The 18541-nt window shown below is 48.2% G+C and overlaps 5 protein-coding genes across 5 annotated transcripts; 2 read left to right on the top strand and 3 right to left on the bottom strand.

Moving 5' to 3' along the window:
• Positions 1–2: 2 nt before the first annotated feature.
• Positions 3–1375, top strand: EV420DRAFT_1628935 (uncharacterized protein). Its single transcript, XM_060476076.1, has 4 exons — positions 3–656; positions 708–748; positions 800–917; positions 966–1375. Exons 1-4 carry the CDS (start codon positions 272–274, stop codon positions 1283–1285), a joined length of 864 nt encoding a protein of 287 aa, XP_060332314.1. The 5' UTR covers positions 3–271; the 3' UTR covers positions 1286–1375.
• On the bottom strand, positions 1376–2730 carry EV420DRAFT_1535579 (uncharacterized protein). Its single transcript, XM_060472837.1, has 6 exons — positions 2628–2730; positions 2446–2577; positions 2332–2393; positions 2086–2279; positions 1890–2024; positions 1376–1834 (listed from the first exon to the last, which is right to left on the bottom strand). The coding sequence occupies exons 2-6, from the start codon at positions 2570–2572 to the stop codon at positions 1636–1638; spliced, it is 717 nt and encodes a 238-aa protein (XP_060332313.1). The 5' UTR covers positions 2573–2577; positions 2628–2730; the 3' UTR covers positions 1376–1635.
• Positions 2731–3994: 1264 nt separating this feature from the next.
• EV420DRAFT_1620035 (cytochrome P450) lies at positions 3995–5544 on the top strand (the record flags this gene model as incomplete). The annotated part of the gene is made up of 4 exons (XM_060475533.1): positions 3995–4240; positions 4293–4383; positions 4442–4872; positions 4930–5544. The coding sequence occupies 4 exons, from the start codon at positions 3995–3997 to the stop codon at positions 5542–5544; spliced, it is 1383 nt and encodes a 460-aa protein (XP_060332312.1).
• Positions 5545–5636: 92 nt separating this feature from the next.
• EV420DRAFT_255035 (uncharacterized protein) lies at positions 5637–7398 on the bottom strand. The gene is made up of 4 exons (XM_060481426.1): positions 7263–7398; positions 6983–7201; positions 6219–6931; positions 5637–6163 (listed from the first exon to the last, which is right to left on the bottom strand). Exons 2-4 carry the CDS (start codon positions 7000–7002, stop codon positions 5730–5732), a joined length of 1167 nt encoding a protein of 388 aa, XP_060332311.1. The 5' UTR covers positions 7003–7201; positions 7263–7398; the 3' UTR covers positions 5637–5729.
• Positions 7399–14522: 7124 nt separating this feature from the next.
• EV420DRAFT_254962 (uncharacterized protein) lies at positions 14523–16552 on the bottom strand. The gene is made up of 6 exons (XM_060481425.1): positions 16497–16552; positions 16336–16440; positions 16031–16275; positions 15480–15975; positions 14941–15429; positions 14523–14888 (listed from the first exon to the last, which is right to left on the bottom strand). Exons 3-6 carry the CDS (start codon positions 16209–16211, stop codon positions 14546–14548), a joined length of 1509 nt encoding a protein of 502 aa, XP_060332310.1. The 5' UTR covers positions 16212–16275; positions 16336–16440; positions 16497–16552; the 3' UTR covers positions 14523–14545.
• Between the last annotated feature and the right edge of the window lie 1989 nt (positions 16553–18541).

The raw sequence follows: 18541 nt of genomic DNA, 5'->3' as shown, positions 1-18541 counted from the left end.
AAGAATGCCTCCGTCATGATCAGTAAGCTGTAATCATCCAGATCATACAGCTGACAGGTCTTGGTCACATCGTGATAAGCAAGCCACCCTCAAAGGGGTATCGAAGGCGCACGGATTCGATCATACGACATCGTATTGCGACATATACCCTTAATTGGTGTGCGAACGGTCGCGCCAAGGTCGGAGGAATCTTCATAATGACGAACCCCGAATCCGAAGTTATAACTCGCTATAAGAAACCAAGAATGCGTTCAGTACGAACCAACACAACATGTCTTCACCCGCCTACAAATCATTCGCTCTCGTCGGCGCCAATGGCACAGTCGGCAAGGCGATTTTGGACGCCCTCATTGCAGAGAACGCCTCATTCATCATCCTCACTCGAAAATCCTCAGACTCCTCTTCCAAACTCCCTAGCAATGTCAAGATTGCGAAAGTCGACTACGGGGACAGTGCAGAAGTGTCTGCTGTGCTCAAGGAGAACGGCGTCGACGTCTTGATTTCGGCTATCAATCCTGCAGTAGGGGGGAAGAGCCAGTATGCTCTGGCGGATAGTGCTAAGGCTGCGGGCGTCAAGCTGTTCGTGCCGTCGGAATTTGGGTTCGTGACTGCAGGGGCACCTGCGGGGTTGTTGAAAGAAAAGGACGATTTTGCTAGTAAGTGTATCGCCTCTCTCTCAATTGAATGCGGGCTGAAGACGATACTAGAATATTTGAAGAAGATAGGATTGCCATCTGCAAGGTTCTTCGTGAGTATACATTGATATATAGTCTCGGCGATTACTCACTGCTGGGCGTAGACGGGATTCTTCTATTCCTACATCCCTGGACTCGTCGGATACATCGTGGACCAGAAATTCAGCATTGTTGGAAAGAGTCAATCGAAGGCATCCTTTACCGCGCTCGAAGATATCAGCGGTGAGTGAACTTTCCATTGCACTGCTTCATTCGCTGATTTGATCATAGGTTTTGTTGCGTATGTCCTGACGCACTTGCCAGCTGAGCAACTGAACGACAAAATATTCCGTCTGCAAGGGGAGGGGCTGACGCTGGTGGAAGTTGCTGCGAAATCGGGACTCCCACCCAATCATGTCGCCAAGCTACCTGGGGACCTGGCTGAGTCGTTCTTGAGCCAACTACAAGCACTGATAGAAAGTGGTGGAGGCTCAACTGGGTGGGATCATGAGGCAAACAAGGAAGGGGCAGATAAAGCTGGAAGCACAAATGCTCTATGGCCTGGACACGAATGGAAAGTGATCACGCCCGCCATCTTTAGCAAGCCGTAAATACCATTGTGTAACAGTGACGATGTCAGTTTGGAAACACAGCGAGAAGCATTTCGTTTTCTGCTGTTGAAATGGATACATTTTTGAAGGAAATTACTGCTTACATCGTTAATGAGGAAGGAACGGCAGTACCATGCATGCTGATAAAAACCAGAGAGCTCAGGCTATCGGTACGAAACAACGACGAACTTAAAAGCCGGTAACCAAATAAAGTGCTGCTTGTGGAGTCGAGTCTGAAGAGGTTGACTCAAATCGAGATTGAACGTTGTATAGTATACAAATTTATGGTACCGACCCAGAACGTGTATATATTCCTCTTGAAATTACCTATAGAAAATGCAAAGCCAAAGCTAGGTGTGTATATAATGAATGAATGGATAGAATAAAGAGCGGTGCTCGTCTTTACGTCTTGACGAACTTGAAGAATCGCGGGTTGACATAGCAGTAGTAGAGCTTGTCTCAGTCTGAGAGTGTAGTTTCTCGGCGTCCGGAACGTTTGGCGGTCGGTCCATATTCCTCGCTATCGACCATACAGCGAAAGATCCATATCTATACCAGCAAGCATGAGGACATGTAGTAGGGCAAGTGAGAAATAAAAACGTACATTTGTGTCGACACAAGTAGCACGCAAATACACACTAGCATCACGCTGAAGGCAATGTTACCGAGCGTGTGGAACTTGGCTAACTTCAAACCCCACCAGACAATCAGATACACTGCGAATCCGATTTTGCACAAGCGAAGTAGCCACGACAATGTCAGCGATCGGACGAAAGGCTCATGAGAGAAATAGGACACACAATGATTGCACTGCGGCGAACTGTAATGTTCTCTTCACCAAGAACTTCTGATATCGAAGTCTATACAGGAAGAGTCCAATGAAGACAGACTGCTCCGTCGTTGCCTGAAATACCCATATGTATCCGACAGTTGCAATAGCAGGATGTCCTGTGGTTTGTAGCATGACTTGAAGGAATATAATGGCAAATAGAGTCTATAGGGCTAACGTAAGTCCAGAAGGGGAAAGAATTCGTGGAAGAACTTACGCAAAAGTGATGGATGAGTAAAGGCCGCCTCATGTTCGGGCGGTAAGTAAGCTCGAAGATGTCTGGATGCACATTAGTCCTCTGTGGTACCTTTAGGAAAGGGAGAAGACGTACATAAACCGGAAATGAGATTGCCGACTACCCTCACTAGAGAGATGTTGAGAACGGTGTAGTTCTGAGTAGCTACTGATCCTCCAACGCCTTGTATGACCAGTACGACCAAGGTCCAAAACGTATTCATGGCGTCTAGAATTACCATCGAGACCAAGTCCGGGAATTTTAAAGACGGGATTCACAAATAACAGTATTCCGCTTATTTTCGAACGACAGATCCCTGTATGTCGCGGATATCCTCGGCAGTACCACCTCCACGCCTTTCGCGCAAACGTACAATAGGAAGAAATATAAAATCGTTGGGATGGAGTACTGTTCGAGTTCGTCTGAGTGGCAACAGCAATGATGTAAAGGAAACTCACGAAAGCAACTGTAGTGGGATAGATCTGCAGCATGCTGAATTTCATCAACTCTATCACGGCATCCTTAGACAATCCCTTCGTATCATCGATCGTGAAAGAGGTCCCTCCTGCATGAGACTCGGACGTTTGGTATCCAATACCGATGGTCGTCATGTCGTAGTACTGAATACCGGCAGACCTACGGAGAGCAGCAGAAATCGTGAACGGCGTGTGATGTAGAGTAAGAGAGGAATAGAAGGGAAAGGAAGGAATGCGAATACACGAAGAGACGCGACTATTTATATGAGCGGAGGAAAAAGGACGAAAATCGGACGTAAATATTAGCCCGTTCGAATGCTATCATGTATGTACGTCATCGCACAAGTAGCTGCGTCATCCGTACATTTTAAGAAAATAAGCTTCTGCGTGAGCCAGGTGTCGAGGAGTTCGCTATTTTCAAGTTCCTTTGGAAGAAACTACGGGTCTTTTTCTTCTCCATCGCCAACCTATCGAACAAGATATTCGTAAAATCGGTCATCGGTGATCTTATCACGGTCACGATGAGGAAAAGGGCACAGGCGTTAGGTACGAAGGATTTGAGAACGCTAGAAAGTCATGAAGTTCGGAAGATCGATGATTAGTAAGCCGAAAGAAATGTCCGAACCGAGCCTGCCGCTGGTGCGGAAAGTTCCGGTCTGCTTTTGTCGTTGTTCCTCGGACGTCGATCAGCGATCTGAGCGCTCTACACTTGCACTGCTCAGTGCTCGAGGGTCAGCTACTTGGTTCATTACGCGCAACGAAGAAATTTGGTACCAAGTCCTCATCGTATCCAAGCTGGCATCTACTGGGTAATTTTTAACCTTGGTCCGAGCCATGCTTCAGCAGTGACCAAAAAAGAGAACATTAACAATCGCCTTGCTTTTTTTTCATCCCCGGAATAGGTTTGATTCTCCTCCAACAATGACAAATTCTCTATGTCGTCTCCAAGGCACGGATTCTGTCTAGAGCCACCTTCCCTGGCGACCATATGTTCCTGCCAATCAATCGACTGTGCTGCCTTCTTGGATACCTTTCGTTTCCTACACGCGACTCTCTACTGGATGCGGGTTTTATGCGAAAACGGACCCGGCCGTGTATCTGTGGCTGGATGTCGACATATATATATGACAGTCTGATATCTCTTCTTCCAGAAGAAGACTTTCATCTCAATGTATATCCTGACGGCCATCCCCTTCGTCTTTCTACTCATATGCTGGTATGGGATCGCTGTTCCTCCCAAAAATTTGCGGCACCTACCTCGTGTTGCGATCCTTCCTCTTCTTTGGAGCTACCTTACTGGAGAAACCGAAGATTGTCGGATAAAGAGGCTCGTCTTGCCCTTCTCCCGGGCTGGTGAACAAGTCGTTCTCGTATGGGCTCTCGGTCGATGGATGGTACATATTTTGGATTACAAGGTATGGTCGCCTCTATCGCAGTACATCTTATCATTGACACCCCGATACAAAGCTCGCCCAAGAACTCAGTGATAATGTCGTTCTATTTCCGAAGGAGACTCCTGACGATGCGTCCCTGTTGTGGCGTTTCGTTGGTTCTGCTAGTCTCCTCATGTCCAACGGCGAGCAGTGGCGGAAGCAGTCCTGTCTTGATCGACGAAGCATTCAGCGCTAGAATCCCCATCGAAGCATTCACTTCTCTCGCTCATAGTCTCTCCGCGATTGTGGGGAAGAGGTGTACTGTGATTTGGGATAAATACGCCCAATGTTTTGCCCTTGACGCGGTCGGTTCGACAGTCCTAGGCCACAATTTCGACGCCATAGAAACGGATAATCTGTTCGTCCAAGATTACAATGGTGTCATGGGGGAGATTGCCGATCCCTTGTATCTCATCTTTCCTTGGATGGAGCGCACCTTCCCCAGAAGGAAGCTCATGTGTCGAATCGACACCTTAGTTGACAGCTTCATGAAGCTTTTAACTGATAAGAAGGTGGACCCAGGAGATGACATGATGACCTTCATGCTCAAAGACCCCGCTATGTCGCATCGAGAGCTACGAGATAACATGATCACCCTGTTCATTGGTGGACATGTAAGGTCTAGCCTCGTACGACAATGAATTGGTGCTGACTTCTGTACCTCTTTTCAGGATACCGCCGCAGGGGCAATTTCCACACTATTCTATTTCCTCGCACGGCGGCCTGACATACAACAACGCGCGCGCGCTGAAGTTCTGGACGTTTTGGGTGACGATCTTGATCCAACTGTCGAACAGCTCTCCGGAGTATCGCTGCCATATCTCACCGCGTGCATCCGCGAAGCCTTGCGCATCAACACGCCAATATCCTACATTGTACCCCGTCAGGCGAATCAACCGGTTCAGCTTGGGAAGTACGCTATCCCCGCGTATACCTCCTTGATTGTGAATATCTACGCTATCCATCACGACAGTGGGCGGTGGGCGTCTCCTGACTCTTTCATGCCAGAAAGGTTTCTAGAGCGTGGATGGCAGAAGTCTGGATGGCTTCCGTTCGCTCTTGGTCCGCGTCAGTGCCCTGCGAGAAATTTTGCAATGTACGAACAGAGGGCCCTGGCGGCCGTATTTCTGCGGGAGTATGAGTGGACTTTACCGGAGCAGTCTATCCATAGGGATTCGTTGAAGAATGCGTTTTCGCCCTTTGCTCTAACGTTACCTCATGATTTGGAGCTCACGTTCACGCGAATCGAAAAAGCGGGGAAGATGTCCCGCAAGTGGGGTAGTTAACAAATCATGCAAGCACCCTTAATCACAGTGAATGACAGGTTTTAATCTAGTTATCATGTAACATTGCCTGCCTACTATTTACGAGGTCGCAACCGAGTATCCTCTATCATCTCTATCACTAGTTCTAGATCGTTACGTTGGATATGCGTCACGTAATACACAAATCGGAGTCGTCTACTTAGATGCTAAGCGTGCCGTCGAAGACTAATGCCCAGATAACGCTCAAAAGATTCTACGAGAGCGTCGGATTGGATCCACGTGTTATAGACCTGAGTATCGAAGAGTGTGCCAGTGGCCGTGTTCTGTTTCATCGAAATGGTGACGCCGAATCTGTGGTGCAGCTTGAATTTTTTGGTGTCTGATAGAACCTCGTCAAAGTATATCCATTGTGTTGCCCTTCCTCCCGAGGGTAGATTAGCCACGTTAGCGATGGACTGCTGATCGACCATGACCACGATGCGGATATCGGAGATGCGGTTAGGTCGTGGAACCTGCTTGAGGGAGGATGTCCACCATCTGAGGCAGTCGTTGGTGCGCCGGAAATCATGTGTGCCGTCAAGGGGGATGACGACAACGAGATTTTTTACTTCGGATAGCTTAGCGATAGGTGGAGGATGTACTGTAACAGCGCCATGATTAGTATACAGTATATAGCGACCGAGGATGAGACTCACCAAGATTAAAACCATCACAGTCTATATTCAACTCAAGGGGAGTCGAGAGCTCGACCAATCTCGCGATCTGTTGGCCAATGTCGCTATCGCCCTTTCCCGAGATAGCAAGCTTCTCAAGTTTGGAGAATGACACTGGAGACCAGGGCTGGGTGAAGATCTCCAAAATATTAGAATCTTGGCTAACAGTGACGTCCAGATATAGGATCTCGGGGCCTTCATGGTTGGGTATGAGTGAACTTGCATCCGTGGAAAAAGGATGCACATGGAGGGCACCCGTAATGGAACAGTTGTGGACTTCGAGCCCTTGTAGTGGTAACGAACGAACCAGGGAAAAGAACTCATCTGCCTGGAGCGAGCAGTCTGTCATTGTGAGATAAGTGATGTTGGGGAATCCGATGATGGAGGAATGCCATAAGTGGCGAGATGCAAAGTGGGACCAGTCCACATCGTGGAGGAAGAGCGTGGAGATGTCTTCGTGTTCGGAGAGGGCCGTTAGGAGTCTGGGAAGGAATGGGTCGCTGGGGCCGTTGGATGGGCCGCGGCGTTCAATGCTGATGGTCATGAACTCTGGTTGGAGGATTTCTTCGGCAGAGCGTGCATCGAGGAGGCGGTTGTAGAGTTCATGACAAGTGTACGGGCGGCCGTAGTTCGTACTGAGATTGCTGTATGGCCAATAAGCCAGAGCAGCGTTAGGGTTAGGTGCATCCAGGGGGCTGGCAAGGTGGTTAGAATTTCATGGGCGATGTTAGAGGCTGAAGACTTACTTGGACTGTGGAATTGCCATGTTTCCTTTGGAAAAATTAGGGTGCGAAAATCGCTGGGGGAACGGCCTCAGGCCTCAACATGGACGGCATTTTAAGTGACGAAAGCCACTCTGAAAGACAAAGGAGCAAGAAGGATTACCCATTGACAAAAAGCCAACAATGCAAGAAGAACAGTGGTTATTAAACATGCGTGTCTCTCACAAGGCAACATAGAATTTCCTAAATAGTACTCAGTTGTGAAAGACATAGATGCATAGAGGAAGAATGCGGTGGCGCTTACTTTACTTTGTTGTGTTGACGCGATTTGAAATGCTTTGAATTGAAACGGTCCCGCGACAAGTCGGTGACCGAAGGTTCGGAAACTCAAATCTAATAGTCATTTTCAAGCTCTTCAAAAAATTCAGAAAAATCCGGCTGTAATGTGAACATTGCTAACGGTTCCGGGAATGACGACGGCGCCTAGGTAAACCTCGACGATAGAGTAAGCATGGCCTTGCCACTGATCATGGTTTGAGTCCTGGCTCAGATTTGGTCTCCTAATTATCAAGAGCTCACTAGCACTAGCGGTCAAGTCTAAACCTAGAAAAACTGGCAGAAAATGAATAAATTTTCATGGTTCGTTGTATGGACTTCAATTCTTACTGGAAGATTCAACGGTCGGTTGTCCATTGACGGATTTTGAACGGCTTGGTTGATCATAGTAACAGTCAATCCAAGGTCAATCAGTGATGACGTCCTCGAGGAGGAAGCCAACCCTAGGGTTAGGGTTACAATCCTTCTTCTGCACCACCATTATCGCCTTCCTTTCAACTTCTTCGCGTCGTATCCCGTCTTTCTTCCATCCGTTCCTTTTCTGATACTCTCAGCGAGTCGGATGAGCTGCAGAGCTGCACTATGAGGTAGCATCTACAAGGGCGTGAACCTTGACTAGTGTCGTCACGGTGAGTAGCACTCAACGTCGACATCGAAGTCTCTTTTCTGACCTTCAGGCCGTTTTTTAAGATATAAAGGCCTGGTGTAACTAGAAGAAAGACCACTGCCTCGACCGGCTGATGTTCAGAGCCTCGATTCTCGTTTGGACGAAAGGGAACGATGCAGAGAGGAGCCAAAAATTGCAACAATGAGCTCGACGGGAGCCCTACAGGTACGTTCTCTTGCCCTTCAACTCGTTGCAGTGCTGATACGTGGCCGTTAAGAGCGGGCTGTAGTGCTCAGCTCTATTGAGCCGGCCTGCTCCAAGTCGACAACGAGGATAGCATGCAATCCAGAATTTGGGCCTTGTCGACAGTAGACTATCCCAGAAACCAAGTATGATGCTGTTCGCCTTCGCATTTAGCTGGAACTTCAATTGCTGTGATCACAGTGGAACCTACGAAGCAGATCTCAACGTCGTGCATATAATCGGACGTTGCAGAATCCTTGTCGTCCTTCCTCGAGGGAGAATGTGAATGTATTGTATGCGGTAAGTTGTTGCGAGTCCATCGTTATACTTCAGCCTAACTTTGCTTCAGTTGGATATTTCGTGTCTAACGTGCGAAAGCCGATCTTTCCGGCATCGATTTGAACGACGCTAAAATGGATCCTCTGCGGTGGGCATTGCTGCAACAATGCGTACGTATCGTCCAAAGTCTACTTGTGAAGGAATGCGAGATAGAAGGCTGGGTTACTCCCATGCTCCGTGTTGATGATGAGGGAATGCAAGATCGATATCAGGAGCACTCGTCATTGGCTGCACGTGCCGAAATAAAGGCAGCTACAGTCGATGAAATCCGAAGAGTTAGAGTTACACAATCAGGTGAGCCAGATTTCTTAAACGTTTTTGCTAAAGCTAAGGTCCAACTTTCTCTTTAGTGTCTTTGAACACCCTGAACTCAGAAGAGCTCCATATGGGAGGTGGCGGCTCTTGACTCGAGAGTCAAATTTCCTGCGCCTTCGAACTATCAAGTCTTCGGCGTCTCGACCACCTACCGCCTTCTCACCGGCACCACCCGCAACTTCCTTATACCCTTGTCAGACTGCGCATGCAGTTTCTATCTCTTCTATTGAGCGGATTCGGCCAATTCTCCAGCATTGTTCGAGCTGAAAGTTTGATATTCGCCACTCAATTTCTTCCTTTGTCCACATTGTTTCCGACTGGGCATCGGCGTTCGGGTGGCCAGAGCAGCTTACTTTGTTCACTACGATGTTCGTGCCAGCAAGCCGTCTGTCTGTTGTCTTATTTTCCATCCTGGCTTGGTTGCCTTTGTTTATGTGGCCCGTCTCCATACGTAATAGCCGGGATGTTTAGCTCGGAAATGTCGTCTTCTCCATTTTCCATCGCCTTCTCCAGAATACCTTTCGTTGCGGCGTGAGTTTGATTATTGTGCATTTAATAAATCTATGCTGACTGGCTAACAGAATAATCATGCCGCCCTTCCAGATCGGACCTTACGGGGAGCAGGGCGTGCCCTATGGTTGAATGTGTGACGAATTGGCATAGAAAAGCTCCCTCAGAGGCTAGCTGTACATCTATGGCCGCAGAAGTTCACGGGGAACCGCACGCCGATATGACCAGAACTTCGTCCGCCTCCTGCGCGATATCGCCCATTACTATTTCGAAGGGAAAAAGTCTGTAAAGAGTATCGCCATCAACAACCTTGCATGGTCCCATTTGCGCTGTGATCGTGGCGCTTACCACAACGCCCTTATGTCGTTCTCGAACGTCACTTCCCTCTTCCTACGGAATGTCCACTGCGCCTGCAATAAGCCTGTTCACCCTTGTACGCTTCCTATTCCGAACTTGAGACCTTGGACATACAGGGTCTGCAATTCAACGACGGTTCCCCTTCCCTGTTCCGGTCGATCCTACACGGACTGCCCTCCGTCACAGAGTTTTTGGACCTGGATGTTCACAGTTCTTCGCCGTCCCTCTCTTCTCTTCTCATCTCTTCCTCTCCGATATGTGCCTGGATATCTTTCGCAGTTGCGCCAATGGCACAAGGAGGAGCTTGCCTTCTCTCAGTCATCAGTCGACGCAGTGAAAGAAAAGATTATCTGTCTCACTATTACCACGACTCAACAAGAACGCTAATCATAATCCATCCCATATCGATGTCGCGCTAGGCTCCTTTAAAAGATTGACTATCCCACTCCGTACCGAGTACGGTATATCTCTTTGGCCCTCCTGCTTCCCTCATCGCCATCCCGCTCAAGTCTGACCTGTATTTTGGGTACGCACGTCGGTTTCTTCTTCCCATCCCTCGTATTGATTTATGTGTAAAAGAGAGGACATCAGCCGTGTCAACGACCTCAATTTTACTGTCTATGTAGACGAAAAGTGTAGCTACCGCCGTTGCATTGAATGGTATTGGCCGTCATGTTGCCAAACTTCGCAAGCTCACTATTAACATCCAAGTAAAGAATTATTACTTTCGTACTCCAGCGGACATTCCTTTGGCGTGTATTGGACCAAGCTTTGTGTGATAATCCGCCTTGCACTAGTTGTGCTTCGGAATCTCCTTGCCCACTTGGCAATCTCGTCGAGACTATGTGAGAGCGGTGATGAATCACCTTCAGAGCACAGTCTACCACTATTGGAGATGAAGTCTTTTCAGATGCTGTGACGCACATTGCAACCGATTGCGTAGCGCATGACTTGCCTCGTTTTTCTTCACTTTATAATTTGTGCAATCTTACTGAAAGGAATAAAAAATTCTGGTTTTACTATCGAAGAACAATAGTATAGTACTGCGAACTTAGGCAATGCCTCGGTGCTACTTAGGTGCGTTTGGTAAGACGAGACAGACCCGAAGGCACTGTGCAACGTCTGTAAGCCCGGGACCCACGTCAAGGGAGCACCCGGACAGAAGGCACGAGCTGCTCTCTGTCCTATCCCCCGGGAGACAATACCTTGTATTGTCATCATGTTGGCACCTCTCGAGGAGGTAATCACTCGCTCACTGGGACATGCGCCTTCCTGAACATTTCATTGATGTTTTGAAGGGCGTCATCTAATTGTCGGTTATGAGATACAACTTATGAAAGGAGAAGGAGAAGCAACGACGACGTACTGAGATCATTAAGACTATAAGTAGGCGTATTAAACGTTGAGAATCTGTTGGCTCAATGTTGGCGTCTCGTTGGAAGCAGTCATTCGCTCAAGATACTCATAACAAGTTGGATGTTGACGTCGATGCCTTGACAGTATCATAATATGGCCTGTGGTACGGTCGTCCCAGTAGATGATAGGGCCGTGTTCCATGACTTATGGTTGCAGGAGTATTATCTTGATCACGGAAGAGGAGCCGATTCACCTAGAATACTAATCATCAGTCGGGATACATAGAATAGAATCCCTCGGCACTCACCTGACCATCCTAATCGGTAGGAGACGAGGAAGCAACAAGGTTGGTACGGCGAAAAGTCCTGAAAAGAACTTCTCTATGTACGGACTACTTCCTGGCAGCACTCAATGGACCATTGCGATCGCGAGGAGGGAAAGAAGCAAGGTCGGTACGGCGAGCAGTCCTCGGAAAAACCGCTCTGTGTACGGACAACTCCAAACCGGAATGAGTTAACAAACCGGACGCGCAGAAATAGGTGCGTTTGGTGGAAAGCCCGGGGCCCACGACAAGGGAGCACCCAGACGGAGCAGCGCGCATCTGCCTCCGTCCTATCCCCCGGAAAATGTTTGACACGTACCTGCAAGGAGTAGTTCTTTCTCCACGTGAAGCATTTATAGGAAAGGCATATGGGGTCGGAAGAAATGGATGGACCAATTGTAATCTCTAATTGCTGCCAAGGATGTCAGACGGCGCGAGATGACAACGATAAATACATACTCCTCTGTTTGCCCCGCTCGTATCGGCGCTTGTTTACATTCTTGCGACGCCTACGTGTCGAAATGCCATGGATTTGTGCTACCTGCTTCGACGAGCAGGATTTTCTAGAACAATAAAGTCGCATAAGCAATTGAGATAAGAAAATGATTGAGAACAACGTACATGCATTTTTTTGCGCGTGAGTATCACTGGAACGGCAAAGATGTAAATAAGAATCTGAGGTGGTAAACTCGACCGACGCACCGCTGTTTGTCATGGGGTGGGTGTATTGGATACCACCTGCTATCCCGTGGTCAATACCCCACCCCGCTTTGAAGAATGTGAACGAGTCTTAGTGCCTCGTGTTGTTCTGGGAAGAACATATCAACGAGGAAAGCACTGTCAAGAAACAACGCGGACATACCGTGTTATTTTTGGCAGTAAAGCAAACCGAAGTCTACAAAAGAGTACTTCGTTAGGTAAAGGTTGTAATGATAGAAAGTAAGGACTCACGCGGAAATTCAATCAATGCCGTTGGCATTGAAAGAGAGGAGTAGCCGATGCCTCAAGGAGATCCGATTACAAACTCCTCACCGGTTCGGTTGCTTTTCTCGAACGGTGACCCTCGGTACTGCATCGCTGGAAAGCAGGGTGCCGATCCCGGGCCACCATCAGCCTTATTATCGATTGCGCGGAAGATGCCCGGCCTGTCCAAGGAGGGGTCATCATATTCCACGGCGACACGAAAAGGTGATGGTCATAGGGTCCAAGATAGTCATCAGAAACGACCGCACGCGTCTACCACAATGCTTAGACCTTGGTCACCGTTCGAGTCGGTCAACGACCTCATTGGGAAGATGGATGGGTATTGGTACCCAACACTGCGTGCCGATCCATGGCCTGGCCAACTCTGTTGAGAATGGCATTGGTCACAAGTCACTCCCGTTCACCAGACAGTGGGTTCGCTCGAATCGAAAGAGCGCCGTGATCCGTCGAGTGGCGGGAGCGACATGACTGACTGTGACCCGGATAGTCGCTGAGCGACTGCACGTATCCCCCATGGCCTAGAAAGACGTTGACCTAGAGAGCGTCAGTAGTCGAAGTGAAGACATGATAGGGAAAAACGTACGCATTGGCTGTTATTTGCGACGAACATAATGAATGTGGCGCGATGAGCCACTCAAGTTTTCGACGTTGATGACCTCCCAGCTGAGATGCAACGAGGATAAATCCTGCGCTCAGAGTTAGTGATCACAGTAACGGGTAACAGGCAGTGACGGCGCTGACCTACCTGTCTTCTGGGAGGAGAGTGAGACAGACGACTACGGCTGACAATCGACATAGCCTTGCCTCTAAGAAAGAGGTCGAGGTGTTGTCATCTCAAGAGCAGCGCGCAGTATAGTAGATCATCGTTGGAAGGAAGAGAGGATGGCGGCTCAGAGGGAGAAAGGGAAGCATTTATACCCCGCGGACCAGTTGTGGCTTGTTTGCCTCGTGTTTGCGGGTCGTATCCACAAGGATCACTCAGCCAGCGCCTATCACTATTTTTCCATCTTCAGACAAGGAAACACGTCTTCATCATTCTAGATCCTTTAGAACAGTGGCCTGATGGAAAAGATAAGGCTTGTTGGATATTAAACTGGCCCTTTCTGTAGGCACGCTGGGTCGCGGCGCCACATACAGGTCCCGAGGAACAAAGGCAGGGCTCGAAATGGGGGTGACGCGAGTGAAGGCAACCGGTTACCGTCGTGGTACCTGGACAAGAAGGAACCGAATTGGGCGTGCGGAGTTTGATCGATCGCATCAACGTCACACGTGATCGCATGTTCGCTGGATTTGACGACTGACCCCTAAGTACGACCTTTCCCATTGTCCAATCAATTAGGTGGATTATGAAGCGCGTTTCCCGGCGGATGTAAAGCAAGTAACAAACTTATTTTGACCTATTTATATCCCTCAGATGTGTTTGTTTTATGCGCAGGGCGGAGTAACAGCCACGCCACAACCCATCGGGGCTTCAATTTTCATAGCTAGGAGTCAGAATCTGCTCTCGGTCTCCACCATTTTCGCCGGTCACCATTGCCTGTTATCGATGGATCGCTATGTTCCGAAATCAGGAGCTATTTTTCCTGCCATGTATCTGCCCGGAATCTGGTGTCGTGGGTTCTGCAGCCATCTGATTGCTCGTCTGTCGGAGTCCAACTGGGAGCCATGGAATCCAGTCAGCTTCTAGATGCTGTTGATATATTCCATCAAACGTTATCTACACGCTTCAATCTTTTAACGTGGAAAGAATGCGCGGTTGCGGAAATTTATTGACTCATCATTGAGGCCACTTACCCGCTAAGGCCTCCCTACATGTCCTCCATATTCAATCTATGACTATTCTTCATGGTATATAGCTATAATTTGTGCTTTGATGACCACGAACGTCCTGAGGATGTTCAGTGTGCCAGTCGCATAATTTGCAGCCACAATCCTGTCGGGCTTCTTGTTCGTGTGGCGCGGTGCTTAAACTACGTGAAATGTTGCATCCTTGCTTAACTTGGTTCAAGATTCTCCTTTTACTAGCCTGCATAAATTCTAACAAATCTCGAAGACGACAAACCGCCACACCCACGATCGGCTGCGTATCGAAAGGAAGAAGACACGAATTGAGGATAGAATCAATATATTACTGAGGAGTAAAGGGTATACACATAGTACGTTCCACGACTGACTTCAAAAGAACAACAAAACTGTACGAGTTCGTCGCACAAACAGTTTACGCAGGCGGAACGGTCACCGACGCAGAACTGCCATGCACCCACTCCTTCGCACTAATCCAAGCACTGTCGTCCAAATCTGTTGCTTCGAAGCCAGCCGGAGAGGTCGCATCCATGGTTTTCCATGAATCATCCGTGTAATATGTCTCCGATGTACCATCATTGTACGCCACCAAAACACCCGCAATGAGCCCAGCAACGGTGGGTTGCGTATTCACGCTATCCACCGCGATAAGGTTTTCATCTGCATCCAGAATGGGAATAGAATACGCCTGCATGGCTAGCCAGTTGCTGCCATTGCCAATGTTATTTCCATTAACATACAACGTGTACGCGTCATCGCTGCAAATCGTGATCAGAGGAATCGTAATTGAGGTTATGAAGGAAGACATACGCGGTGATGACGACCTTTCCGCAAACAGCAGCCTTTCCATATGGCGATGCAATAGTCTTGCGGAACGGTCTGTGACCAAGAGGGTCTACCCCAGCTGCCGAAGTCTCGTTTGTCCTGATCCAACTGACTCCGGTCATATTCATGGCAGGGGGGAGCGCAGGCAACCCCCAAGGTGTGCTTGCCGTAGGTCCTTCCGAGATTGCAGCGATCCAAGCTGAATCATCGAAGCTTGGGCTTGTCCAGCCTCCGGGGGGCGTAGCTTTGATCGTCTTCCAGGTCGTGTCAGTGACGATAGTTTGGGTGGTACCATCACTGTAGTCGACAAGGATGGTGGCGATAAGACCAGCGGCTCCTCCGGTGTTATTCACGGCAATAGCAAAGACATTATGGCCTTCAGGTTCGAGGCCGGCAGTGTAAACGGCGGACCTTTTGTAACCGTTGCCTGCTCCTATCTCGTTTCCGTTAACAACAATAGAGTAAAGATCGTCGCTACAAGAGTGTCAGTACGCGCTCAAACATCCGAGCACAGGAAAACCTACGAAGAGATGATGATAGTGGCGCATACAGGACATTTTGTACTGGATGAGGGGATGGCCTTGCGGAACGGACGCACACCTACGGGCGCATTATCGTTGGCCCCAGTCTGTTCGCCTGTCCAAATCCAAGTAGAGCCAGAAAAGTCAAGCGTGGGTGCAACAGCACGCGCATCCAGCGAGCGCCGCAATAAGGCGTCGAGAGAGACACCTGCATCGACGTCGGCAGACACGTCGGCACCGATTTCAGCAGAAACGTCTGCAAGAACATCAAGGTCGACTGCGGGCGTTGCAGCCTGCAGGTCAACTGATCGTAGGAGTACCGCATCGGCAGACACGTCGGCAGCAGCACCTACAGACACGTCGGCGGCAACGCCTACAGAAGCATCTACGACGCAATCAGACAAGTAAATGGTGTAACCGCAAAACAATGTCCGACCTGCGACGGGTGGCAGAATACTTCCAGCGGCGACGGATAGATATGCAGGCAAGAGGAACACAACTAGGTCCTATGGGTCAGCTTGTTTACTCTGAGATGCAAGTGAGTGAATACCAACCCTTGGAGAACATCGTAGAACTGAGCTCGATGGTTTGGTCGAAAGAAAGGCGCAGCCTTTTATGCCGATGCGAGTCCAGACAACAAGTCAGAGACTGAGCATATCGCATCACTGTTTGACAGTCAAAATTTAAAAAAATCAATGGCCAGGAAGACAAATTTTCTTCGATTAATCGTGTCATGTTAGTATACGAGTCTCGCAGATTTTCAAAGGGCGATGATTTTTCCGCAGAATCATGTTCCAAGCTAGAAGCATGAATAATCAGAATTCATCCTCGAGCCGTGTGGAAGCACATCTACACTTACATGTTCCAAGCTAATCACCTTCGTACCACGGATAGTGAAGAGAAGTGCGCCACAGATCATCTCGTCCTCAGAGCATCCGCCAAAAAATCATCTGAGTTTATCACTCTGAACGTGAAATATTGGGATCTCTAGAACAGAGTAGCAGGAGAAGTGTCACGCACAAATTGTCCTCGAAGAAGTGCTACATGGTCACGAAGCGACAGATCAGAGGCAGAGAAGGACGAAGCATGATGGCTTTCATGTAAGCACGGAACAAAACGAGAAGAATCATAAGTTATTCTATCAAAATATGATATCAATGAAGTGAACTTTGGAGCCAGGCAATGTGAATGATACTAATACCATTCATTCTGTCTATGCCTGACAAAATGTGAAATGAGGGATACCGGAAGTTTCACGAAACACGTGATAATCGCAAGTAGCGGTATACCGAAGGGTTTTTCCCTTTCATATAAGCGAAAATTAAACTAGCGCGTATCGATCTGATGATGGAAGGACCGTCAGTAAATTCAAAATGATGATGCAAGAACTCGGTAGACGCGCGTAACAGTTTTCTTATTCTGGGGTTCAAATGCCCTTGTGAAGTAGGACAAGTTCGCGTACAGAAAATGTCACGCATAACTTGTTGTATAATTTGCGAGCAAGTTTGTCAAACTGACCAAAACGAGAAGCCAAGGCGCCATCTAAAACATCCTGAGGGTCAGGCCTAAAGTATAGCATGGATCTAGGCTCGGTGACGATAAATGGATACGCACAGGTAGATCTAGAACGCAAAATCTTCAGCTAATTCCGCCGTACCATGACACCTTCCCAACACCTTCCTTGGATTGGCTCTTCCACCAATTAATAGTCTGAGTGAAGGACAGAGTGCAAATCCTGCCAGCAAGGAACATGCAGCTTTCAACCAGAGAATAGGCTATCTGCATATGGTATAGGGGGGTTGAGGATTCATGTCGTCCTAATTCAAAGACGCTGTATGTTTGAACGGCATAAGACGGTTGAACCGACAAACGTTGAATCAAGTAAAGCCGCGGTGCCACGTGGAATGACTTGCGGCAAAATCCGAACGAAAACATGTGATGGACTCAGCCTGAGCGTATGATTCAAAAATCAAACTGATGTACCAACAAGCGCCAAAATTGAATGTTCTTCTTCCCGTGAGTAGTAGCTGTGCTGCTTCAATAGCACAATTCACTCATAAATCACTGGCTAGAACTTTAAGGCTATGATTATCCCTACTGAATGGTTCTGAACGGTTCTTGAACGTTTTAACAGGTATAAATGCGGCAAGTTCGTCAAGCGAAAACATCGATGAAGTCTCGCGTCGGCACCAAAATATATTACAAGTGAAGGTGGTTAAATGTAGGGTAACGATTTCTACTTTTACTAACAGATGAATGTGCGGAATCGGCTCCTGGATGCCGGCATTATGATGACTGCAAACAGGAATTAACGATTTAATTTTCTCACACAAATCCATGATCTGTGGGTGCTGCGAACTGGGAACTGGGTCGACTCCGAGTCTTGGTCCTTACACTGTGACAGCACCGCTATCTGTGAAATTTACTGCTCGAAGCTTCGGGGGCGCTTAAAGGAAGCATGAACATTTGGCCAGAGCAAGCTGATGACAACGAACTCTTCCTTCTTTGCTGACGATCAAATTCGTAGACGCTCTCGGGGACGGTGTTTTTCTGCCGCCCACAGGCGGCTACTACTATAGAGCATCTTTCCTGCCAGTACTCTTTACTGGCTTCCATCAGGAATTCAATCTCCGTCAGCATAAGGTATTGGACTTGGGCTTCCTTACAGTCTTCGTTTACTAAAAGTTAGATAGAAATCAACTATGGCTGCTTTTTAATGCATATGCATGATGCGTCGTCTGTTCCACAGCGCTTAAGGATGTGTCTGTTTGATGAATGATGGAGTCAGCTGTACTGTCATGTCCACGAGTTTTCTCATTCTCAGCACAACCATGATCAAAGGCACCGTCATCTCGTATCCGTCTTCTCCGGTACTCATTGCCATCCAATCGCGGTCAGATAAAGAACCGAAATAGCTGTCACTCCAAGAGCAAGTTATCAAACAGCACTGCTCTAGTCTCCCTGATGACTTCAAACTACCGTGGTGGCTGAATAGGTACGTTCTTGGTCTCATTTTCACTCTAGCGAGCTCACGGGATATCTGTAGCGGTTATATGCAAACACTA

The sequence above is a fragment of the Desarmillaria tabescens genome (assembly GCF_030435595.1).
Source record: "Desarmillaria tabescens strain CCBAS 213 chromosome Unknown EV420scaffold_13, whole genome shotgun sequence".
Classification (NCBI taxonomy): Eukaryota; Fungi; Basidiomycota; class Agaricomycetes; order Agaricales; family Physalacriaceae; genus Desarmillaria; species Desarmillaria tabescens.
This window is presented reverse-complemented; position numbering and strand designations above follow the sequence as displayed.

Excerpts from the sequence above, each read along its gene's own strand:
- EV420DRAFT_1628935 (XM_060476076.1), top strand. The coding sequence starts at position 272 with ATGTCTTCACCCGCCTACAAATCATTCGCTCTCGTCGGCGCCAATGGC. Across the intron at positions 657-707 it reads AGAAAAGGACGATTTTGCTA|AATATTTGAAGAAGATAGGA; the intron begins GTAAGTGTATCG and ends AGACGATACTAG. Across the intron at positions 918-965 it reads CGCGCTCGAAGATATCAGCG|GTTTTGTTGCGTATGTCCTG; the intron begins GTGAGTGAACTT and ends ATTTGATCATAG.
- EV420DRAFT_1535579 (XM_060472837.1), bottom strand. The coding sequence starts at position 2,572 with ATGAATACGTTTTGGACCTTGGTCGTACTGGTCATACAAGGCGTTGGA. Across the intron at positions 2,394-2,445 it reads CAATCTCATTTCCGGTTTAT|ACATCTTCGAGCTTACTTAC; the intron begins GTACGTCTTCTC and ends ATGTGCATCCAG. Across the intron at positions 2,025-2,085 it reads TTCGCCGCAGTGCAATCATT|CTTGTGCAAAATCGGATTCG; the intron begins GTGTGTCCTATT and ends GTGGCTACTTCG.
- EV420DRAFT_255035 (XM_060481426.1), bottom strand. The coding sequence starts at position 7,002 with ATGGCAATTCCACAGTCCAA. Across the intron at positions 6,932-6,982 it reads ATGGCAATTCCACAGTCCAA|CCCCCTGGATGCACCTAACC; the intron begins GTAAGTCTTCAG and ends CCACCTTGCCAG. Across the intron at positions 6,164-6,218 it reads CTGTGATGGTTTTAATCTTG|TACATCCTCCACCTATCGCT; the intron begins GTGAGTCTCATC and ends GCGCTGTTACAG.
- EV420DRAFT_254962 (XM_060481425.1), bottom strand. The coding sequence starts at position 16,211 with ATGACACGATTAATCGAAGAAAATTTGTCTTCCTGGCCATTGATTTTT. Across the intron at positions 15,430-15,479 it reads GCCACTATCATCATCTCTTC|CGACGATCTTTACTCTATTG; the intron begins GTAGGTTTTCCT and ends ACACTCTTGTAG. Across the intron at positions 14,889-14,940 it reads GGAAAGGTCGTCATCACCGC|CGATGACGCGTACACGTTGT; the intron begins GTATGTCTTCCT and ends CACGATTTGCAG.